Source organism: Garra rufa, chromosome 7 (genome assembly GCF_049309525.1).
Source record: "Garra rufa chromosome 7, GarRuf1.0, whole genome shotgun sequence".
NCBI classification, from domain to species: Eukaryota; Metazoa; Chordata; class Actinopteri; order Cypriniformes; family Cyprinidae; genus Garra; species Garra rufa.
In genome coordinates this window covers 33,409,200-33,431,055 of record NC_133367.1, presented here as the reverse complement: position 1 = coordinate 33,431,055, position 21,856 = coordinate 33,409,200, and the positions used below count along the sequence as shown (strand labels likewise).

General features: G+C 37.5%; 2 protein-coding genes across 2 annotated transcripts; one reads left to right on the top strand and one right to left on the bottom strand.

Annotated features, from left to right (window-relative positions):
- The first annotated feature begins 6,297 nt into the window (after positions 1-6,297).
- LOC141338246 (vitellogenin-like) lies at positions 6,298-12,974 on the top strand. The gene is made up of 28 exons (XM_073843789.1): positions 6,298-6,370; positions 6,492-6,512; positions 6,622-6,773; positions 6,865-7,116; positions 7,207-7,368; positions 7,457-7,605; positions 7,723-7,873; positions 7,956-8,113; positions 8,192-8,357; positions 8,436-8,561; positions 8,644-8,862; positions 8,961-9,178; positions 9,259-9,356; positions 9,482-9,606; positions 9,682-9,783; positions 9,883-10,002; positions 10,107-10,293; positions 10,383-10,485; positions 10,567-10,752; positions 10,845-10,956; positions 11,043-11,232; positions 11,318-11,589; positions 11,667-11,711; positions 11,795-11,872; positions 11,956-12,162; positions 12,241-12,383; positions 12,477-12,615; positions 12,708-12,974. Exons 1-28 carry the CDS (start codon positions 6,331-6,333, stop codon positions 12,831-12,833), a joined length of 4,047 nt encoding a protein of 1,348 aa, XP_073699890.1. The 5' UTR covers positions 6,298-6,330; the 3' UTR covers positions 12,834-12,974.
- A 132-nt stretch (positions 12,975-13,106) lies between these two features.
- LOC141338254 (afadin- and alpha-actinin-binding protein-like) lies at positions 13,107-21,643 on the bottom strand. Its single transcript, XM_073843798.1, has 12 exons — positions 21,496-21,643; positions 19,112-19,258; positions 18,816-19,019; positions 18,628-18,738; positions 18,410-18,545; positions 16,365-16,440; positions 15,737-15,917; positions 15,501-15,648; positions 15,198-15,328; positions 14,872-15,045; positions 14,675-14,786; positions 13,107-14,606 (listed from the first exon to the last, which is right to left on the bottom strand). Exons 2-12 carry the CDS (start codon positions 19,232-19,234, stop codon positions 14,545-14,547), a joined length of 1,458 nt encoding a protein of 485 aa, XP_073699899.1. The 5' UTR covers positions 19,235-19,258; positions 21,496-21,643; the 3' UTR covers positions 13,107-14,544.
- Between the last annotated feature and the right edge of the window lie 213 nt (positions 21,644-21,856).

Below are 21,856 nucleotides of genomic sequence, written 5' to 3'. Positions count from 1 at the left end.
CTTAAGCAAGGGACAACCACTGCATTTTTAAACCATCTTCAATATTCAAAGCGCAAATAGAGACCGAATTTTTCAAGCATGATCTAGAGCTATAGACAATTACACAACCCACATAGCCCACATACTAATAACAGCCTAGATATGTTATGTAGACTTTGCGCACATTGGGGAATCGCTCTCTAAACGTGGGGTATTAAAATTGCTTTTGAATGCACGTGCGCATTTTACTTTTGGTTTAATTTTAATGATTGCGCGAAACTCTTTGTGGCGCTGAGCATGCATTTTTACAATACAAGAGATTATTTTAACAAAACCATACTATGGATGAAACCTGCTTTGATTTTTTTTAACACCAACGGGATTTTGAAAAGCGTGTTCCCAGTGAAAATTACATCTTTGCTTGAGTGGAACTCTGCCGCTGAGTTAGCATTAGCGTGAATGTATGCCACGTTGTACAGTATTTTGAGACGGACAGGCTTGTGAAAACACTGAAAGAGTGTAATTTGAATCTGTTATCGTTTCATAATTCATATCTCATTTACTGGTTTGCATAACTTGATTTCAAACTCGCGCCGAGAATGACCACCAAGCTTGATAGGTGAAGTCAGATCCAGGTCACAGCAGGCTACGGAAGCAGTAATAGTTCATATGTCATTAATCTTCAAATAGAAGCAGCCGATTGGTCTACATACGCCTCGCAAGACAGACGTTGTTAATTTATGAATGGAAGTGTGAAAATTGTCACAATATCATGTTGTTACGTATCCTCGCGCTTTTTAAAGTGGGTATACGCAAATCCTTGACCTTTTCTAGTGGGTATATGTCGTGTACCTGCGTATCACGTAGACTACACCACTGATGTGGATATACTTAAGATGAGATTTGCTGACTTTACCAGAAATTGAAATGAGTTTCTCTTCATGACCAGAGTCTGCAAATCAAAAAATGATTTTCAAGTTTTATTTTAAAGAAAAAAAAAAACAGTAAAAAGAACAAACTTAAAGGTCCACTGAAGTGCCTTGAAACCATAGACTGTAAAAAATATGGACGTAGTGTCCTTGACTTCACCCGTAGGTTTCTGAAGAGCGATTTTGAAGCCTATAGTGGGCAGGAGTTGGTCGTCGCCATCTTGGAATCGCGTCACGGTGCGTCACTCCTGGAAAATCGAAAATGGGCAAAAAGGCGGGACATGAGTGAAGCTGGTTGCTGAAACCACGCCCAGCACGCTAGGCACGACAGTGGTGACAGCAGTGGAAATCCCCCTGTCACTCAAGTGGCCACACCCTTAATTATGCAGAACTTTAAGGCTTAATATAACTTAAACGGATGAGTTATAAAAAAATTCACCCCCTCACAGTTGACATGAAGGGCAAAACTAGCTGTATAGACCTACACCACTTTTTGTACCAGGCTGTAAACATACTTTTTTCTGCTGTAAAGTTTATCATGGCATTTTAACATGGGGAGTCAATGGGATTGACTCTCTTCGGCAACCAGTCTCTAGCGGCCAGTCGATGAATTGCAGTTTAAGTCACTTCTGTGTTAGTTTCAATAGAGAGAGTGGGAGGTTACCGCTTGCTTGAAACACTCAGCGTCATTCTATGTGGTGACGTAATTTTAACTGAAACAAAAACATATCGCCCAGCCCCGCCCACTAATTTTGAATAGCCAATATAGCGTTCCATTTATATCTGCTCCGGCCAGAGCCATTGAGCTCGGTAAAGCCGCATTTGTAGCTTATGACCGCCACAGTCTAATAAATTACTCCATAGATTCAATATGAAACTCTTGCTAAAACAAAATAGCGATCATAATCATGCTGAGGCTGTGGAGTTTAAAGTCCCCCTGAAATCAAAATTAAAGTTTTTTGGCTTTTAGTATGAATATATTAGCCTTAAGATTATCTATAAGCTAGTGTGCTTCAAAACAACGACAAAATTTGCGTTTACAAGATATGGGCATTCAAAACTTACAGTCCCGTCACTTCTGCCAATATGAATCAACGATTTGGATGATATCACCGTGCACTTCAGCTTCTCATCAAACGTTCTGTCCAATCAAATGCTCTCTAGAGTCCGTAGTGTCCCGCCCCTACACTATAAATAGACGCTGAATGTACTGCTGAGATCGTCACTGGTTCACAGTGTTAGTGTTTTCTGTTTGGTGAATGGCATGTAGTGCGCAATGTAGGCAATAGAGAACGATTCAGACAGTGTGAATGTGCTTTCCATTGGGGAAAATGAGGTCTTGTTTCATGTTGTGTCACGCGAACTGCGGCAAGTTCGTAAGCTGCTCTGCATGCATGTTCAAAACACCAATAATTACTCTAACAGAGGTTGCTAATTATGTCCAAGCATAGGTTAGGAACATTCTGATTGGTCTAAACCTAGATAAACTTAGAACATCTCCACATGTAGACGTCAAACTCAAAGCATATATACAAATGCTTATTTAGGTGACAAGAGATCATGGGTCAGACACAACAGGTCTCTCCAGAAACATATTTCTGACCAGGACAGCGACAGATGAAGAACTTCTCCAGGATAGTCTTCTCATCTGAACTCAAAGACAGATACTGACACACGAAGACACACAAAAACATTATCTTCTCTTCAAGGTTGCCTATGGTTAGTTACACACATACTTTGCAGTCAGCCTCTTAGAAGGTAGAAACAGAATCAAACAGGATTCACTTTAACATCTATCAGGAAAACATGAACATTGATATCACAGATGTCCTGATCACTTGTTGATCACATAAGCAGGAAGGTCACCCTGAACTCCTGTGACATGATATCTTGACTCTGGAAAAAGAAAGAACTCAGCAGGCAAAAAGAATACTGTTGCACAATCCATTCTCACCATAGTCTATAACTACTAATATATGTTTTACCTGCTAACTCTAGTCAATCATTAAACAACCTAGAAGGTTAATAATAGCACAAGAAATAATAATAATAATTATTATTATTATGGAGTTCAAGCTTGATCCAGAACTCCTTCACCACCTATGCCAAAAAGTAATGTTTAGCAACACCAAACAACAAATGGATGGAGTACTGTAGAATATGACACTGATTTATTAGTTATTATCTGTGTACCACTTCCCAATTAGGCTGTCTAAGCACATCACTATGGCGGCTCTAAAGGTGGGATTCAGACTTGAAAGAGTAATAAACAGTGAGAAAGAGATTGAACTGACTGCGGCCTTGCCAACTCAGGGATCTTTGAATGTCATTGCTAGAATTCCAGAGGTGAAATAATTTTTCTTTAAATTATGACTCACACAAAGAAAATGCAACTATGTTTTTGTTCTGTTTCTATAGATGACACTGTCAAGAATGGCTATTCCTCTTACAATCGCTGTTCCCATCAATCCAGATGGAACCCTTTCCATTCATATCAATGAGGACATTCTGACCTGGATCCAGAAACATATCAAGGAGGAATAAGGTAAGAAAAAGTACATTTTCAGAAGAGAGAGCGAGCTGTGTTCATAGAGAATAGATTTTTTATCAACTATTTAACTGAATACATTAGCACTGTTGTCATGTACAGTATGTAATGCAATGTATTCCAATGCCAATAAATACCTTGCAACTGAAATTGTGTGAATTGCTTTCATTTTATATCACTAAGCTGGCACAGAACTGGACTTAGGATGCAAAATGGTACAAATCATGTGAAAAACATGACTCATGATGAAAGAGCTGAAAGATTGAAAAACAAGTTAAAACCACCTGCTTGCAATTTTTTACATCATATTTGATTTTGTTCATTCATACTATCAGGTAGGTTTTAGTGTAATCCCACTCATCAGACATTTCAAGTCAGAACTGCGGCGATATGTACAAATGTCACAAAAACTGTGGTTAATACATCTGTAGCCGGAAAATAATAATACATTTTCTACCTAATAAATTGTGAATACTCTTTTGGCACCATTCAGTGGACATTTCTCTTGAAAATTGCAGTCATATTTACTTATTGGTACGTATATCACATCTTGCGAAAACATTCCCACAGGTACGTTTTCTGCTGGATCTTTGTTGTGGGCTTTTTTGTTTTTTGATTTCCGCAAGAGGATGTTTTGCCTTGACATCTTGTTCAGAGTCATGGCATCATGTATTTTACCAACATAGAAATAATCTAAACCTAACAGTTTCTGCTAGGCATCTTATAATTTGCCGTGGTTGGATCATCAGTACAATAATCCAAAACAAACATGGTTGACAGGGCACAAAATTAAGGTTCTACCATGGCCATTCCAGTCCCCTGACCTGAACCTTATTGTTAGTGATAGAGATATTCTGTATGAAAGAAAGGTCTCTGATCTCTAGCCAGGTGTTCTCCATCCTCATTTTGTATTAGGAGAGCTGTTAAAGATTGCAACTGAATAAAAGGGGTCTAATTATTGTGTGAAACATGTATTAGAAAACACCATTTATAATTATAATTCTTAATGTGATGTTCCTTCTATTTTCATTTGATTTACTTCAATAAATGGTTAGATTTTTGGCTTTTTTTTTAGAATGGAAGATCAAAATGGTAAACAATATTTAAATGATACATGTTTTCAAAGCCTTCTTTGCTCATATTTACCAAGGAAGCTATTAGTTTAGCACTTAAAGGAGAAGTTCACTTCTGGAACAAGAATGTACAGATAATGTACTCTCCTGTTGCCAAAATCCTAAAATGCTTTCCTTAAAGAAATAATAATTTCTTCATGACTGAAGGAAGAAAGACAAAGGGGTGAGTACATTATCTGTACATTTTTGTTCTGGAAGTGAACTCCTTGAACATGAACATAAGTTCATCAAAGTAGTCGAACTGGTCTTCAATTTTACTCTGTTATTTTTGGTCAGCATCCATAAATCTTTTGCTTAAATATAGGTATCAAATACAGGTGCGTCTCAATAAATTAGAATGCTGTGGAAAAGTTCATTTATTTCAGTAGTTCAACTCAAATTGTGAAACTTGTGTATTAAAATAAATTTAATGCACACATACTGAAGTAGTTTCAGTCTTTGGTCCTTTAAATTGTAAGGATTTGGCTCACATTTAACAATTCACCATCCAATTCACCTTCTCATCTGGGGTTCAGGTCTGGTGAGTTTGCTGGCCAGTCAAGCACACTAACACCATGGTTATTTAACCAACTTTTGGTGCTTTTGGCAGTGTGGGCAAGTGCCAAATCCTGCTGGAAAATGAAATTAGCATCTTTACAAAACTGGTCAAAAGAAGGAAGCATAAAGTGCTCTAATTTTTTTTGGGTAAACTGGTGCAGTGACTTTGGTTTTCAAAAAACACAGTGGACCAACACCAGCAGATGACATTGCACCCCAAATCATCACAGTCTGTGGAAACTTAACACTTGGGCTATGAGCTTCTCCAGCCTTCCTCCAGACTCTAGGTCTAGGACCTTGGTTACTAAATGCAATACAAAACTGCTCTCATCTGAAAAGAGGACTTTGGACCACTGGGCAACAGTCCATTTCTTCTTCTCCTTAGCCCAGGTAAGACACCTCTGAGGTTGTCTGTGTTTCAGGAGTGGCTTAACAAGAGGAATACGACTGTAGCCAAATTTCTTGACATGTCTGTGTGTGGTGGCTCTTGATGCCTTGACCCCAGCCTCAGTCCATTACTTGTGAAGTTCACCCAAATTCTAAAATGATTTTGCTTGAAAATCCTCTCAAGGCTGCAGTTCTCTCAGTTGGTTGTGTATCTTTTTCTTCCACTTTTTCCTTCCACTCAACTTTCTGTTAAAATGCTTAGATACAGCACTCTGTGAACAGCCAGCTTCTTTGGCAATGAATGTTTGTGGCTTACCGTCCTTGTGAAGGGTATCAATGATTGTCTTCTGCACTTTAACAAGTTTTTTTTAGATTAAGGGCCAGGGTAACCTGACCTAAAACTGATAGCCTAGATATACTGTCAAGCCAGATCAGTTAACAAAAGATTATTAAATTCAAAATAAAAATTGATTTCACTGTAATATACCTTACTCCATAGCTATATACATATTTTTTTCCATCATGACATTATATGACCAAACTGAGGGGAAAATTACCTTTTTAAATATAAAAGACAATGATTTTACTGCATTTCACTGTGGACATTGGCCTGAAGAATGACATGATAGGCCAGGGTGACCTAACCTTAAAAAGATATTTATATTTAAATAAGTTGACAAAAGTCTTGTCCTGTTTACAATCTGATACTCAGAAAACATCTGTTAAAAATTAATTTAAGAACTAATACTTGGTCAGCAAAAAAAAAAAAAGTATAAAAGGCCTGTTTCTCAGAGGAGCTCTTCACAAACCACCAGCCATGAGAGCTGTTGTGCTTGCCCTGACTGTAGCCCTTGTGGGTAAGTCAAAATATATTAATATGTTTTTTCTCCTTCTCTCTTTTTTAACTACTTTGAAAAACTTGCAAATTTAAACCTATTGAAAATTTAAAGAAAAAATATATATGTTTGTTTGTTTCAGCGAGTCAACAGATCAACCTTGGTAAGTAATATGATTTGGAAAATGAATTTTTAAGTGGTCACTCAAACTGCATTACTGCTTGGATGTAATAAACTCTGGTACTGACTCAGAAATGCTCTACTCTTTTTAGTTCCTGAGTTTGCCCTCGATAAGACCTATGTCTACAAGTATGAGGCTCTGCTCTTGGGCGGTCTTCCTCAGGAAGGTTTGGCCAGAGCAGGAATAAAAGTCAACAGCAAGGTTCTCCTCACTGCCGTGACTGAGAACACCTTCCTGATGAAGGTAATAACTATTAAATATTCTAGGTAAAACACAAATAACAAAACTTTAAGGCAACGTAATAGTCATTTAAACTGAAAATGTCCCCTTACAGCTCATGGATCCTCTACTCCACGAGTATGCTGGCATTTGGCCCAGGGATCCATTTGTTCCTGCCACTAAGCTCACCTCAGCACTGGCTGCTCAGCTTCAGATTCCCATCAAGTTTGAGTATGCTAATGGTGTGGTCGGAAAGGTATTTGCCCCTGCAGGAGTCTCCCCAACAGTCATGAACTTGCACAGAGGTATCCTCAACATCCTTCAGCTCAACCTCAAGAAGACCCAGAACATCTATGAGCTGCAAGAGGTAGGAAAGTGATCCTATTACAATTTTGAAGGCATTAGTGATGCCTTCTTGAGTTCTGCAATCTATTTTTTTTTTTACTTGTCCTTCAAGGCTGGTGCTCAGGGAGTGTGCAGGACCCACTACGTCATCAATGAGGATCTAAAGGCCAACCACATTTTTGTCACCAAGTCTAAGGATCTGAGACACTGCCAGGAGAGAATCATGAAGGACGTTGGTTTGGCATACACTGAGAGATGTGCTGAATGCACAGAGGTAATGGAGAAGATTATTTATAAGTACTGAAATGTTTACTCAATGAAAATGCCAAAAGTCAAAAGGTTGCATACCTGTCTCTCAACAGAGGGTCAAGGGTCTGATTGAAACTGCATCTTACAACTACATCATGAAACCAGCAGCCGCCGGTGTACTGATCGCTGAGGCAACAGTTGAGGAAGTGCATCAGTTCTCACCCTTGAATGAGATTCATGGTGCAGCAGTGATGGAAGCAAAGTATGACTGATACAAGATTTCTATAACAAATATGAACTAACAATATTAACTTTAACAATATTAATTTAACGTTAACTTTAAGCTTCAGAAAAAATCAGAAATGCTTATTTGTTTCAGACAAACCTTGACTTTTGTTGAGATTGAGAAGACCCCTGTTGTTCCAATCAAAGCTGATTACATGGCCCGTGGATCCCTGCAGTATGAGTTTTCAACTGAGATTCTTCAGACTCCCATTCAACTCATGAAGATCAGCAATGCACCAGCCCAGGTATAATTCATAAGTCTTTAATGATAAAAGCCAATGGTTCATGCTAAAGACATCAACTAAGCATTGCTTTTACTCTCTCTAGATCATCGAAATCCTAAAACACCTTGCTACGAACAATGTGGCCATGGTCCATGATGATGCTCCTCTTAAGTTTGTTCAGCTTATCCAGCTTCTGCGTGTTGCCACCTTGGAGAATATTGAGGCTATCTGGGCTCAGTTCAAGGACCAACCAGTTTACAGGTACATTCTGTGACAAATAAGCTAGTACAAGAATATAGTTTTTTTTAATGAAAATATATTAAACTATGACTTTGGTAGGCGCTGGCTTCTAGATGCTCTACCTGCTGTTGGCACACCAGTCATTGTAAAACTGGTCAAGGAGAAGTTCCTGGCTGGTGAACTTACCCTTCCAGAGTTCATTCAGACTCTTGTGGTTGCTCTGCAAATGGTCACTGCTGATCTGGAAACCATCCAGTTGACTGCTGTGGGTACATCTAACTATACTCAAAATGCTGCTCTTTAAATTTTGCCTTAAATAATAGTTCCACATTATCTCCAACAGAGTTTGGCTTTGAACGAGAAAATTGCCAGAATCCCAGCTCTGCGTGAAGTTGTCATGCTCGGATATGGTTCCATGATTGCCAAGCACTGTGTTGAAGTTCCTACTTGCCCTGCTGAGCTCCTCAGGGTAAACACCTCAAGTCTTCTCTTAATTTCCAATGCCATACTCATTAATATTTGTCTAACTGCACATGCCTCAAACTCCTCAGCCCATTCATGAGATTGCTGCAGAGGCCATTTCTAAGAATGACATTCCTGAAATCACTTTGGCTCTTAAAGTTATGGGCAATGCTGGTCATCCTGCTAGTCTTAAACCCATCATGAAGCTCTTACCTGGACTGAGAACTGCAGCTACTGCTCTGCCACTTAGGGTCCAGGCTGATGCCATCTTGGCCCTGAGGAACATTGCCAAGAAAGAGCCAAAACTGGTAAGTGTCAGGCTTTGTAGGAATTAATTAATTACTAAAAAAATGAATGAATGAGCACATTTCTTCCAGTTATAAACTAAAAATGTTTTCAACTGTAGGTTCAGCCAGTAGTGCTGCAGATTTTATTGGACAGGGCTCTCCATCCAGAAGTGCGCATGGTTGCTTGTATTGTGTTGTTTGAGACCAAGCCCTCAGTGGCTCTCGTCACCAGTCTTGCTGGTGCTTTGAAGACTGAGACCAACATGCATGTCGCAAGCTTCGCCTACTCTCATATCAAGTCCTTGACCAGAATCACCGCTCCTGATATGGCGGCCGTGTAAGAACAATAAAACATTTTTCATAAAAATATATCACATAAGCACAAACACATGAGGTAATAATGGTTGTCCATTCCAGTGCTGGTGCAGCTAATGTTGCCATCAAGCTCATGAGCCGCAAACTGGACAGGCTTAGTTTACGTTTCAGCAGAGCCCTTCAGATTGACTTCTATCACAGTGAGTCTTGGAAACTTCTTAGGAGAGCTAAGAAATGGTTTGCTGGAGGTGTTTCTTAACATGTACAAATTTTTCTGACAAGAAAAAAATGGATTAATGGTATTCTTACATCTGTTTGTGTGCAGCCCCTCTTATGATTGGAGCTGCTGGTAGTGCTTTCATGATCAATGATGCTGCCACTATCCTGCCCAGAGCTGTTGTGGCTAAAGCACGCGCTTACCTGGCTGGAGCTGCTGCTGATGTTCTTGAGGTGGGCCAACCAAAATTGAGAAAAAAAATCTGATTCATGGTATTCAGTCGTCACCTAACTGATCCCCTCAAACAGATTGGCATAAGAACTGAAGGAATCCAGGAGGCTCTTCTGCAATCTCCTGCTGCAGATGAAAGCGTTGACCGTATCACAAAGATTAAGCGCACCCTGAGAACAGTAAGTTTTCATATTCATAAAATTTTCTTTTCAGTAATATCATAAACATGACATAAGCTAAATGTGTATGATATGACTTCTCTGTTTTAACTCTTCAAGCTTGCAAACTGGAAGGCCTTGCCAACCAATCAGCCATTGGCTTCAGCCTACATCAAATTTTTTGGACAAGAAGTAGCTTTTGTCAAAGTTGACAAGACCATCATTGAAGAAGCAATACCGGTATCGTGTTGTAGTTTTTTTCTCCTCTCACATTACTATATCTTTATGAGATCTGTCTCATCAATGATTCTTACAATTAAGTTTCTCATAAATCTAATCCCCAGATTGTGACTGGACCCAAACCACGTGAACTGTTGAAGTCAGCCCTTAGAGCTTTACAGGAAGGAATTGCCTGGCAGTATGCCAAACCTCTGCTTGCAGCTGAAGTGCGCCGTATCTTGCCAACAGCAGTTGGTGTGCCCATGGAGCTCAGTTTGTATACTGCTGGTGTTGCTGCTGCAAGTCTCAGTGGTACGTTTTTTTGTTAGAATTTGTTGAATTTTTACTCAGATGTGACAGAGACACTTCTTGGTTTGATGTTGTTCTGATCATCTTTCCAGTTCAGGCCACCATTACACCTCCTCTTCCTGAGGCGATTGAGACCATGACTCTTGAGCAGCTTAAGAAGACTGATGTTCAACTCCAAGCGGAAGCTAGACCAAGGTACGCTTTTGCAGCTAATTCCATGAAGATAATGTGCGCAGCAGCAGTTTTACAAACAAATCTCCATTATTCTTTTTTCAGTGTTGCTCTCCAGACCTTTGCTGTAATGGGAGTGAACACTGCCTTCATCCAAGCTGCTGTTATGGCGAGAGGAAAGATCCGTACAATTGCTCCTGGAAAAGTGTCTGCAAGAGCAGACATTCTCAAGGGCAACTACAAGGTTGAGGCATTGCCTGTTGAGCTTCCTGAACATGTTGCTGCTGTGAGGTAATGAAATCTTAGTGATGCCAGTCATTTTGAATAAATTCATAAACAAGGCTTCTGAAAAATGAAATGCAACCTTTTTCTTGTTCCAAAAGCTTTGAGACTCTTGCTGTGGTCAGAAACATTGAAGAGCCCACCGCTGAGAGGATTGTTCCCTTAGTACCCGAAATGGCTGTGCAGAATTCCCAGACACCTGCTGATTATTTGGTAAAATTTGGATATGTTTTAGTATGTTGAGTACCCATTTGTTTCAAGTTTTATAATGGCAATAGTTTTTCGATTTTTTTTTCCAGTCCTCTGAGACACCAGATCAGGCTCCTCAGAGAGCTCCTGCTCCATTCCACAAGACTCTCTGTCTTGCTGTCCCATACATTGAAATCAAGGGATGCATTGAGGTAAACTCGCACAATGCTGCTTTTATCAAAAATGCTCCTCTGTTCTACATACTCGGACAACACTCAGCCCGCGCTACACTGGCAAGAGGTATACTTACAGAAAAGACAACATTCATGTAACTCAAAGTTCTTCAGATGTGATTATAATTTACAGTCTTTTGTTTTGGCTTTAGCTGAAGGTCCTGCTGTCGAAAAACTGGAGCTTGAAGTCCAAGTTGGTCCTAGAGCTGCTGAGAGGCTCCTTAAACAAATCAGCCTAATTGATGAGGAGACTCCAGAAGGAAAGGCCTTTCTGTTGAAACTGAGGGAAATCCTGGAGACTGAAGATAAAAAAGCTCCTGTCTCTTCTAAAAGCAGCAGCAGCCGCAGCAGCCGCCGCAGCCGCAGCAGCAGCAGCAGCAGCAGCAGTTCAAGCTCCTCCATGTCCAGCTCTCGTGTGACTGAGGTGAGAATATGGAATGTAGCCTGTTGGTTATAAATCTGTATATTCATTTACATTGAGTCATTTTATATGGTTTTCAGAATGCCATCGTCATGGAGCCCTTCAAGAAATTCCACAAAGATCGGGTAACTACTACAACAATTTTTGTTAACAATATTGTTTCTTTGTCATCAAAATAATCATGTCTATGACATTATTTTGTTTGCAGTACTTGGCACCCCATGGTGCCTCAAAGGCGGTTAGCAGTGGAAGTGCTGCATCTAGCTTTGAGGCTATCCAGAAACAGGTGAATAAATTAGTGTCATTTGTTCAAAATAACACAAAATCCAAGTGTAAAATATGTCTCTTTTTTCATTGTTTATGTTTCAGGCCAAGTTCCTCGGAAATGCTGTTCCACCTGTTTTTGCTGTCATTGCCCGTGCTGTGAGAGCTGACCGCAAGCTCCTGGGCTACCAGTTTGCTGCTTACTTTGACAGGCCAACTGCAAGAGTGCAGCTTGTTCTTTCCTCTATTGCTGAAAATGACAACATGAAGATCTGTGCAGATGGAGCCCTCCTGAGCAAACACAAAGTCACTGTAAGACTGGAAGTGCAATTTAAAAAAATTGTCAGGATTTCTTTCTCATTTTAAAGAGAGCATACATTTGTTTTCCAGGCCAGGGTTGCATGGGGTTCAGAGTGCCAACAGTACGCAGTTATTGCTAAAGCTGAGGCTGGTGTACTGGGCGAATTCCCTGCTGCACGTCTAGAGGTCGAATGGGAGAGGCTGCCAGTAATTGTCACCACCTATGCCAAAAAGTAATGTTAATGAACACTAAACAACAAATGTATAGTGTAGAATCCGACACTGGTTTATTATTTACTTTTCTCTTTGCACCCCTTCACCACTAGGCTGTCTAAGCACATACCCATGGCAGCCATCAAGGCAGGCTTTAGATATGAAAGAGTAACAAACGCTGACAAAGAGATTGAACTGACTGCTGCCTTGCCAACCCAGAGGTCCCTGAATGTCATTGCTAGGATTCCAGAGGTAAAACAACTTTCTTTTAAATTATGACCCACACAAAGATATAATCGGATATATTCATGCCTGACTAATTGTTTTTGTTCCTGTTGCTACAGATGACACTGTCAAGAATGGCTATTCCTCTTCCCATTGCTGTTCCCATCAATCCAGATGGAACCCTTTCCATTCATATCGATGAGGACATTCTGACCTGGATCCATAAACACATCAAGGAAGAATAAAACTTGAAGAATTACATTTCATGTTTAAGAAAATGTGAGCTGTGTTCATACAAAACTAATCGGTTTTTTTTGACAGTTTAATTGAATTTTACCACTGATGTAATGCAAGCAATACTTAATAAACACCCTGCAAGTTAACAACTTGTGAATTGTTTTCACTTCACGGTAACATCCAGATTTTTTTTTTGCACATGTTAAATAATGTTAACAAATAGCCTACATATAGTTGAAACATTCAACACATCATGTTAAAATTGGTTTCATATTATAATAAGGACAAGAAAAAACTCATAAAACAAACTTTGTTAGTAAGAGACCAAAAATTAGTAACACATGCAACATCGTGACCTGGGCGCAATATAAATTGTAAATAGTGAAAAAAAAAAAAAACTGCATATGCTAATATGGTAAAGGAGAATATTTGTGTAATTAGCAGCTGAGCAGCAATAATATACAAGAATAATACCTTAGAATAAGGGTGACGGATCTTCTCAGAGCTACTAGGCTACACATAATAAATTATTGACATTTACGTATTTTTACAAAACTTTGAGAGAGCAAGAAATCGCAAGCTGTTTACCTTAACACTGGAAGTCATTTTCCACAGAGTTTGCTAAAAATTCGAATTCTTCTTCGCACCATTATCAATAGCTGTGTGAGACCTTACGCGCCAAAGTGCGTGTACGTCAACCGCGTGACTTCATCCCATCTGAAAAGGATAAGAAAATGTAAACACTGTTTAACTAAGAGTACGTTTATAGCCCAGCTGATGGGTTATATTTATGCCTCAAAACGTAAAATGTGAATTTAAACTTTTGCATTGCATTAAGAATCCAACAGGAGGTGGTATTTTATCGAAGGATGAAACTGTCATTATTTTTATGCCTTTACAAGAGTTACTTTATTTGAATAAATATTGAATAAAGTGTTTAGAAAGACTGCCTATACTACTGTATTTAAATGGAGCTTAATCCTTGTTATGTTTTATATCTAAAATACATTCATTTTAGAATCAGTCCTTAGCATATAGTAGCTATGATATAGCACTCTATCCACATGCAACAATAAATTAAATCTTTGTGGTTTTGCAGCTGATGTCAACAATTATATTGCTACATTGATGATTTACAAAAACAAAAATCTAAAGGCAAATAATTCAAATGTAGTTTGATGAAGATTAGTCAAATTCATCATTTTTTACAACTTACTGTAGATTGAGATAATTATACCTTATATTCAGTAACAAAAAAGTACAAAAAATTATTTAAAAACATTGTAAAAACACTGTTGAACATGATGCAGTTTTAAGTATAAGAAGCTATAACTTTTACAACAATAACATATGAAAAACTAGAAATACTTTGGTTACTTTCAACTAGCAAAATGCAATATTCATACATTTCTACATGGAATTTCTAAATGAAAATGCTAAATGTTTCAAAACATCACAATGATCATATTTAAAACATTGCTTATATTGCAAAACTTAAAAATAATGAAACTTGTAAGATTCAGCAGCCTTCACCAGCTTACTACAAATTGACGCATTATTCTGTTTAGTATTCAAGTCCATATGTTGAAAGTTCTTTTTTTAAAGACACTCGCAGACTTCATTCACATTCACACTCTTAAATTGGCTCCAGTTGTCTCTCTTCTGTTGTTGGAAGAAAATGTAGGTTCGTCTGCCAGCAGTTCCATAGATGTGGATAAACTAAAGATGAGATTTGCTGACTTTACCAGAAATTGAAATCAGTTTCTCTTCATGACCAGAGTCTGCAAATCAAAAAAGAAATTAAAAATTTTATTTTAAAGAGAAAGTAAACCAGTAAAAAAAAACTTACGCTTTGAAAAATCATCTGTCCTGTGACTTTGTGGTTTCATTTGGTCCGCAAATGTTGTGTTCAGAAACTGATGTTTGAGCCACATTGCACGATCGTCCTCAAAACATTTTCTCTGAAAAGAGAAAAAAATGTGTCTAAAATCAAGATGACTTAAGAACTGAATTCAGAAGTCCATAAAAACAATCATAAGCCACAACCTCATGGCCCAATCTGATGGCAGCCTCTGTGAAATTTCTCCTTTCCATGTCAAAGTTTTTCCTATGTTCCTCAAACACTCTCCACTCTTCTTTCAAGCGTTCCTTCTCTTCCAGCATGTAGGAGTCATTCAGAACGGCTGCGGTCTCCTCATCACATGGTGTGTTGAGCTGTTGCTGTAAAAAATAAAGCAAAGTTCATGTTTTCTTAGAAACATCTAAAAGGTTCTTTGAGGAACTCAAAATGGCTCTTCTAGGGCATTGCTGCGAAAACTCAGCTCTTCTTGACATCACTGACTCTGACTGAATAAAACTGTACCTCTACTTACTTGCAGAAGTTGTTGTTGAGTCTGAATGAACTCTTTGCACTGCTGGATTTCTAGTTTGAGCCTCTCCATCTCCTCCTCATGGAGTTGTTTGGTGATCATCTCTTCACTGTCTCCATCTTGCACCATGGATGCTTCAACACAAAATGCAATGTCTTTATCTGTTATACCTATTTCACAATAGTTTTGTATGTTTGAGTCTGATGTGTACCATTCTATGCATTAGGTGATAAGGCTGTCCAAGAAATAAAGAAGACTTTGATGACAGCGATTTGCCCTGAAGGTCTTGTGAGCGGCATCCTCTACCTTGGCTGTCCAATCGTTCCACATGGTGTTTGAGTTTCCTCCACTGCTGACGAATGCTGTTGGTGAGTTTCTCTCGAGCATGATCACATGACATCTCAAGAGGTCCTTTCAAGGGTTCATCATCATCTGAATTTGTCTGCAGAGTCGACTGAAATATGATGGTATCAAGATACTATTATTAAAGACAAATAATTATGCGCTTTTGTGTAAAATGGCTGTTATGGACACTGTCTAACCTGATCAGTGTTATTGCTTTGTTTCTCTTCCTTTTGGCATGTTTTCTTTGAATTTAAAACCCCCACCATCTCTCGTTTCATCTGTTGAAGCACCTTCTTCAGCTCTATGTTTTCCACCATTAGCTCCCTCTGGCGGTTATCAAATTCATTGAGTAGAGTTTTGTACATCTCTCCCTCATGTCTGAAAAAACAAAACAAAAAAAGAATGTCTAAGGCCGTGTTCACACTTGGCATCTTTTTTTTTTTTAACTGCCAGCTTCTGTTTTACATTACAACCCTATGGAGTAAACCGTGTTTTCAAAAAAGTCCTGAGCGCTTTTTTTTTTTACGCCATCGTCTGTGCCTTTTTCTGCAGCTCAGAGCATCTTTTCACGTTGAAAAAAGTTTAACTTTTCTGAAGAAAACGCCCTACGTCAAGCACACATAGGCTACTGTTGTTATAGCAACAAAAAGACGCCCTTTGCTGCAACACTTCTAGATTTTTTGTAACTTAAAAAAGCGCCCTTGTCAACTTTTTCTTGTCAAAAAAGACGCAAAGTGTGAACACGGCCTAAAGTTTTCATGTGAAACTATAGTGAAGAATAACCATTAAAACAGCAACAAACAACCCAAAAGACGTTTTTTTTACCTGGATTCAGTTTTTCCAGTTTTCCAAAGACATCTCCTCCCATCTGACCTTCCAACATAATTTAAAACTTCCATTCCTGACAGAAAGTAAAAATTATTTTCAAAAGATTTGAGATATGTAAGATATACGAGATTAATTTAAAAAAAATCAGTTTTTGGTGAACTGTTTATTTAAGCAATTAATAAATGAAATACTAAAACAATTTACCAAATATATATATATATATATATATATATATATATATATATACACACACACACACACACACACCAGTTTTTGAATAGTAAAGGTCATTGCACACTGAGTCAGAAATTTTCTTTTGTTTTTCCATTTGTTTCATATTCGTCATCCTTTCCTAACAAAATGCTTGCTACGGATGCAAAAAAGCAGAAAATCTGACCCGAATGATCCAAAAAATTTTCTATGATGGACAAAAGTTGACGGAGGCAGTGTGTAAACTCAGTCGAGGTCATATATATTTTAATCATTCCAATATTGTGATTTTGAGTAGAATATATTTCAGCTTTCTTTGCTGAATAGAAAGTTCAGAAGAACATCATTTATCAGAAAAAAACCTTCTGTAACATTTAGGGGTGGGCATAGATTAATTTTTTTAATCTAGATTAATCTAGATTAAATCTTGGAATTAATCTAGGTTAATCTAGATTAAAATGGCTAATTTGAATTCTGCTGAAGGCATTCAGAATATGTGTGCTACCCAAATAATGACTTAAAGTCTTTGAGAATGGATCATAAAGCTCATAAATCTGTTCTATGATAATTTGTTGATGAAAATAAATTATGTTCAATTAGATGTACTTGTGTTTACTAACTAACTAACAATGAAATTATTTTTTCTCCCTATTAGATTGTGTTTTTTTTTTAACGTCAACACCTACCCAGCCCATTACATGTTACACCGTACTTTTATTTTGACAGGTTGCCATGAAGTTTCTGTGTCATACAGTATGATATGATGCTAGTTTTCTCAAATGAAACGTTAAAAGTGACACTCACAGCAGTTTGGGAGATTGAGTTTATCTGTTCATGTGAGATGAAAATGCCAAAAATTACCGGGAGCGTCACGTGTGTTTCAGTATGCGTGTAGTAAAAGCTCGTCTCCGCAATGCATACATACAGCTAGGCAAACGGAACATATCGGATTCATATTAAAACGGTCTTTTTGCATTTCAGGTTTCACATACACTAGTCCATATCGCAATTTGAATTAAGTGACTGACCAACATTTGATTTATGAATCCAAAAAACGACGAATTTACGTGGCATTTCGCTATAGTAGATTCGGTTTTTATGAATGGAGGACTACGCGATCCCGTCTGTGTTTTGGCGGAGGAGACGTAAACGCGCGACCATATTCTATAGTCTTCGGTATACATCCGCGTTAAACTATCAAGGTGAAAGTCATCATAGCTTGCGTAGTTTAGACCCAGCTCCCAACCCAAATTTGAGAATAGATTAACGGCGATATTTTTTTTATCGCGCGATAAGAGTTTCACGTTAACGCAGCACGTTAACGCCGATAACGGCCCACCACTAGTAACATTATAAATGTCTTTATCATCACTTTTTATCATTTTAAAGCATCTTTACTATTAAAAGTATTATTTTCTATAATTACTTTTCCAAAAAAAAAAAGAATACTGACTCCAAGCTTTTGAAGGATATATAGTGTACAATGTTACAAAAGCTTTTTATTTCAGGTAAATGCTGATCTTTGTATCTTTCTATTCATCAAATAACAGCATTTTCAGTTTCATAATAATAAATATTTCTTTAACGGCAAATCAGAATATTAAAAATGATTTCTGAAAGATCACGGAGTAATGATGCTGAAAATTCAGCTTTCACATGACAGAAATACATTGCATTGTAAAATGTATTAAAATAGAAAACAGTTCTTTTAAATTGTAATAGTAATTCACAATATTGCCATTTTACTGTATTTTTTAATTAAATGCCTTGGTGGGCATAAGAAATCTTACAGATGCCAATAACACGCTATGTATTTAAGGAATAAATTTTACCTTGTTTATTTTCCTTTCTGGCAATGAGTAGTTGATTGAGGCGCTCCTTTACTCTGTTGTGCTCCCTTTCTCTTCTTTTAATGTCATGGTTGTATTGTGTGGCACGACTTGCAATGATACCCTGCAGCCTTTGTATCTTATAAAGTAAAACCATATTTGATTTTGAGGTGAACACTGTAGAAAACAAACAGTAAAAAACGGGTGGCTATTTTTCATACCTCTTCTTTTGAATCTTTTAGACCGTTTTGCAAAGTCTTTAAATTATTTTCCAGCTGACGCTCTCGCTCGTGCAAGCGCATGTTTTCCTTTTTGGAAAGTTCAAGCTGGTCCTACAAAAGTGAAAATTCATAGTTTTTTGTTTTGTTTGCTGAAAAAAACAAATAAAAAGTGTGATAAATAGCCAAACCTTTAGCCTGGAGTTGGTGAGATGTTGGTAATGGAGGTCACTGCTGGACTTGAGCTGCTCCACCTCCAGCTCCTCCATCATTCCAACAGCGCGACGGTGTAGCTGAAGCAAGTCATGTATGTTGTTTAGGGCAACCACAGCATCCAGATCACGGATGTCATCCGAGTTGCGGAAAATTGGTGGAAAGCACAGAGACGACAACTCCTGTGAACGTAAACAGTGGCAAGTTTATTAACAAGACGAGGTTCTTCTACTAGATTCTTCTTCTTCAAACTCAGAAATATAAGAGCACCTACCTGATTGATGTACAGAATGCATTCAGAGATATTCTCTTCTGTGCAGAAGTTGCTCGAGACATTGAAAGAACTTAAAGGCAGAGGAGACATGACCGATGCTGAGTATAGTCTTGAAGGAGACATTCTAGTCAATAAAACCTATATGTCCTAGAAAAGAACGAGAAACATAAATGCACTATTAATTGTAAAGATTTGTCTCAAGTACATGCTGTACCGGTTCCGAGTGAATGTGAATACTGCTCTGAATGAGGTTAGGAGGGAACCTGCCCTTAAAATAACTTTCCACAGTATTTTGAGTCGCCTAATCTTTCCCTTTCCCCAAGAGACTTTGGTTATCTGGAGCACCGGCTGAAATCTTCTCTACTTTCCTCACCTATGTGCTGAAAACCTCAATAATATGCCAAATGTGAATATTTTTCCCAAAAATAATGTTGTTGTTTACTCCAGCCTGCTGTTACTACATTTGTTCCAAGCTCTAAAAAGGAGAAAGAAAGAAAATAAAAACTAAAAATGTAGTCCATATGACTTACAATACATACAATATTCAAAGGCTGACTTCTGAAGCCAAGCGATAGATTGTCAAGTCAAGTTTGAGTTCAAAATTTTGGTCATGAAGCACGTCAGAACCAATGATGGTGACCTAATGTGGCATGATGTGATCAAAAGCAGCATACACTTTTAAAAATAAAGGCTCCAATTGGGTGTTTTTGCAATGACATAGAAGAACCATTTTTGGTTCCCTAAAGAACCTTTCGGTGAGCAGTTATGAAGAACTTTTTTAAAATCTAAAGAACCTTTTTCCAACTTTTTTTGAAAAGTTCCATGGATGTTCATGGTTCTTCGTGGAACCATCAATGTCAGTAAAGAAACTTTTTTTTAAGAGTGTATTTGGACACAAAAAAATGATCATATGGTTTAAAAATACTTTGAATATAGCGCACAAGCTCTATTTTATTGGTTAAAAATCACTACAATCTTAAAAAAACTTTTCTTAATGTGAAGAACATTTTAAAAATCTTAAGAACCTTTTCCACTATGAAGAACTTTTGTGGAATGGAAAGGTTCCATAGATGTTAAAGGTTCCTCATGGGAAAATAGGGCACAATGTATTGTATTAATATGAAGGAATTTATTTTTTTTACAGGTGCGTTATGACACCTCTATAAAACAAAAAAATAATAATAATAAAAAAGAAGAGTCGATTTGTGATTTTTGTTTTTAAGGAAGTCTCCTCTGCTCACTCAGCCTGCATTTATTTGATAGCAGTAAAAAAGCAGTACAATTTTGAAATAATTTTACTTTTTAAAATAATTGTTTTCTTTTTGAATATATTTTAAAATGCAATTTATTCCTGTGATTTCAAAGCTGAATTTTCACCATCATTACTCCCGTCTTCAGTGTCACATGATCCTTCAGAAATCATTCTAATATGCTGATTTGCTGTTAAAGAAATATTTATTATTATTATTATTATTATTATTTTTATCAATGTTTTTCAGGACTCTTTGATAAATAGAAAGATCCAAAGATCAGCATTTTTCCACATTGAAAAGCTTTTGTAACATTATACACTATACCACTAACCACTCAGAAGCTTAAAGTCAGTTTTTTATTTTTTATGGAAAGAAATTACTGAAATGAATAGTTTTATTTAGCACAGATGCTTTAAATCAATGAAAATCAATCAAGGCTTTTATATAATGTTACAAAAGATGTCTATTCCAGATAAATGCTGTCCTTTTCAACTTTCTATTCATCAAAGAAAACTAAAAAAAAATCTACTCAGCTGTTTTCAACATAATATTAATAACTAACGTGTTTTTTGTTTTTGTTTGTTTGTTTGTTTTGATCATGTGACTGGAATAATGATGCTAAAAATTTAGCCTTGAAATCGCAGTAATAAATTACATTTTAAAATATATTCAATACATTCAAAATGTTACTGTTTTGCTGTATTTTTGGATCAAATAAATGCAGGCTTTTTTCTTTAAAAAAAACATCTTACTGTTCAAAACCTGGTAATGTAACAGTTTATCAAATGACGTGTAGATTACAGACAGCTATAAAACTGTACAATCAATTAATAATTCATTCCAAATTAGTGTGAGTACTGAGACAATGTAAAATCAAAATGGTTATTCATCAAACGACTAAATCCATTACAAGCTAATTATTTCTGGATAGTAAACACCATGATCACATCTAAAGTAGGTTAAGGTGAATACAAGGATTTCTACACTAGGACGCCGAATTTACACAAAACTACATGAAGATAAAGCGACACAGAAGCGATGTTTACATCTTTAATATTTCTGAATAACATGCTGATGTCGTGGTTAACAAACGAGGACTTTGAAGTTGTAAACCATCAGAGGTTCACTTACTGCGTATAATTAGGCATTCAGCAGCACTCGTGAGGTTTGTCAGCTTCATTTCCCGACATTCGCCACGGATTGACACATTTTCCAGATAAATTTGCGTAATACTCCGTCTTTTTGTGGCACGTCGTTACATTGATGCAGACGCCTTCAGTACAGCTCAACCTTGAAGGAAAACACTCACAAGCAAATACGTTGCCATGCAACGAATACGAGGGCGTGTCATTGGCTGCAGCCCACGCACCCCCGCGGAACATCCACCAATGGGCGTCGTCGCGCTCAATGCAGGTACTAAAAACTAATATAGGCTAGTTACTGTAATAAAGTAACGTAGTTTATTGTGATACCGTGATGTTTTAGTAACGTG

Coding starts and splice junctions, on each gene's coding strand:
- LOC141338246 (XM_073843789.1), top strand. CDS start 6,331: ATGAGAGCTGTTGTGCTTGCCCTGACTGTAGCCCTTGTGG. Junction 8,863..8,960: donor CCAAGAAAGAGCCAAAACTG/GTAAGTGTCAGG, acceptor TTTCAACTGTAG/GTTCAGCCAGTAGTGCTGCA. Junction 12,384..12,476: donor GTCACCACCTATGCCAAAAA/GTAATGTTAATG, acceptor CTTCACCACTAG/GCTGTCTAAGCACATACCCA.
- LOC141338254 (XM_073843798.1), bottom strand. CDS start 19,234: ATGTCTCCTTCAAGACTATACTCAGCATCGGTCATGTCTCCTCTGCCT. Junction 18,546..18,627: donor TAAAAGATTCAAAAGAAGAG/GTATGAAAAATA, acceptor TTACTTTATAAG/ATACAAAGGCTGCAGGGTAT. Junction 15,329..15,500: donor GGAACGATTGGACAGCCAAG/GTAGAGGATGCC, acceptor TTTGTGTTGAAG/CATCCATGGTGCAAGATGGA.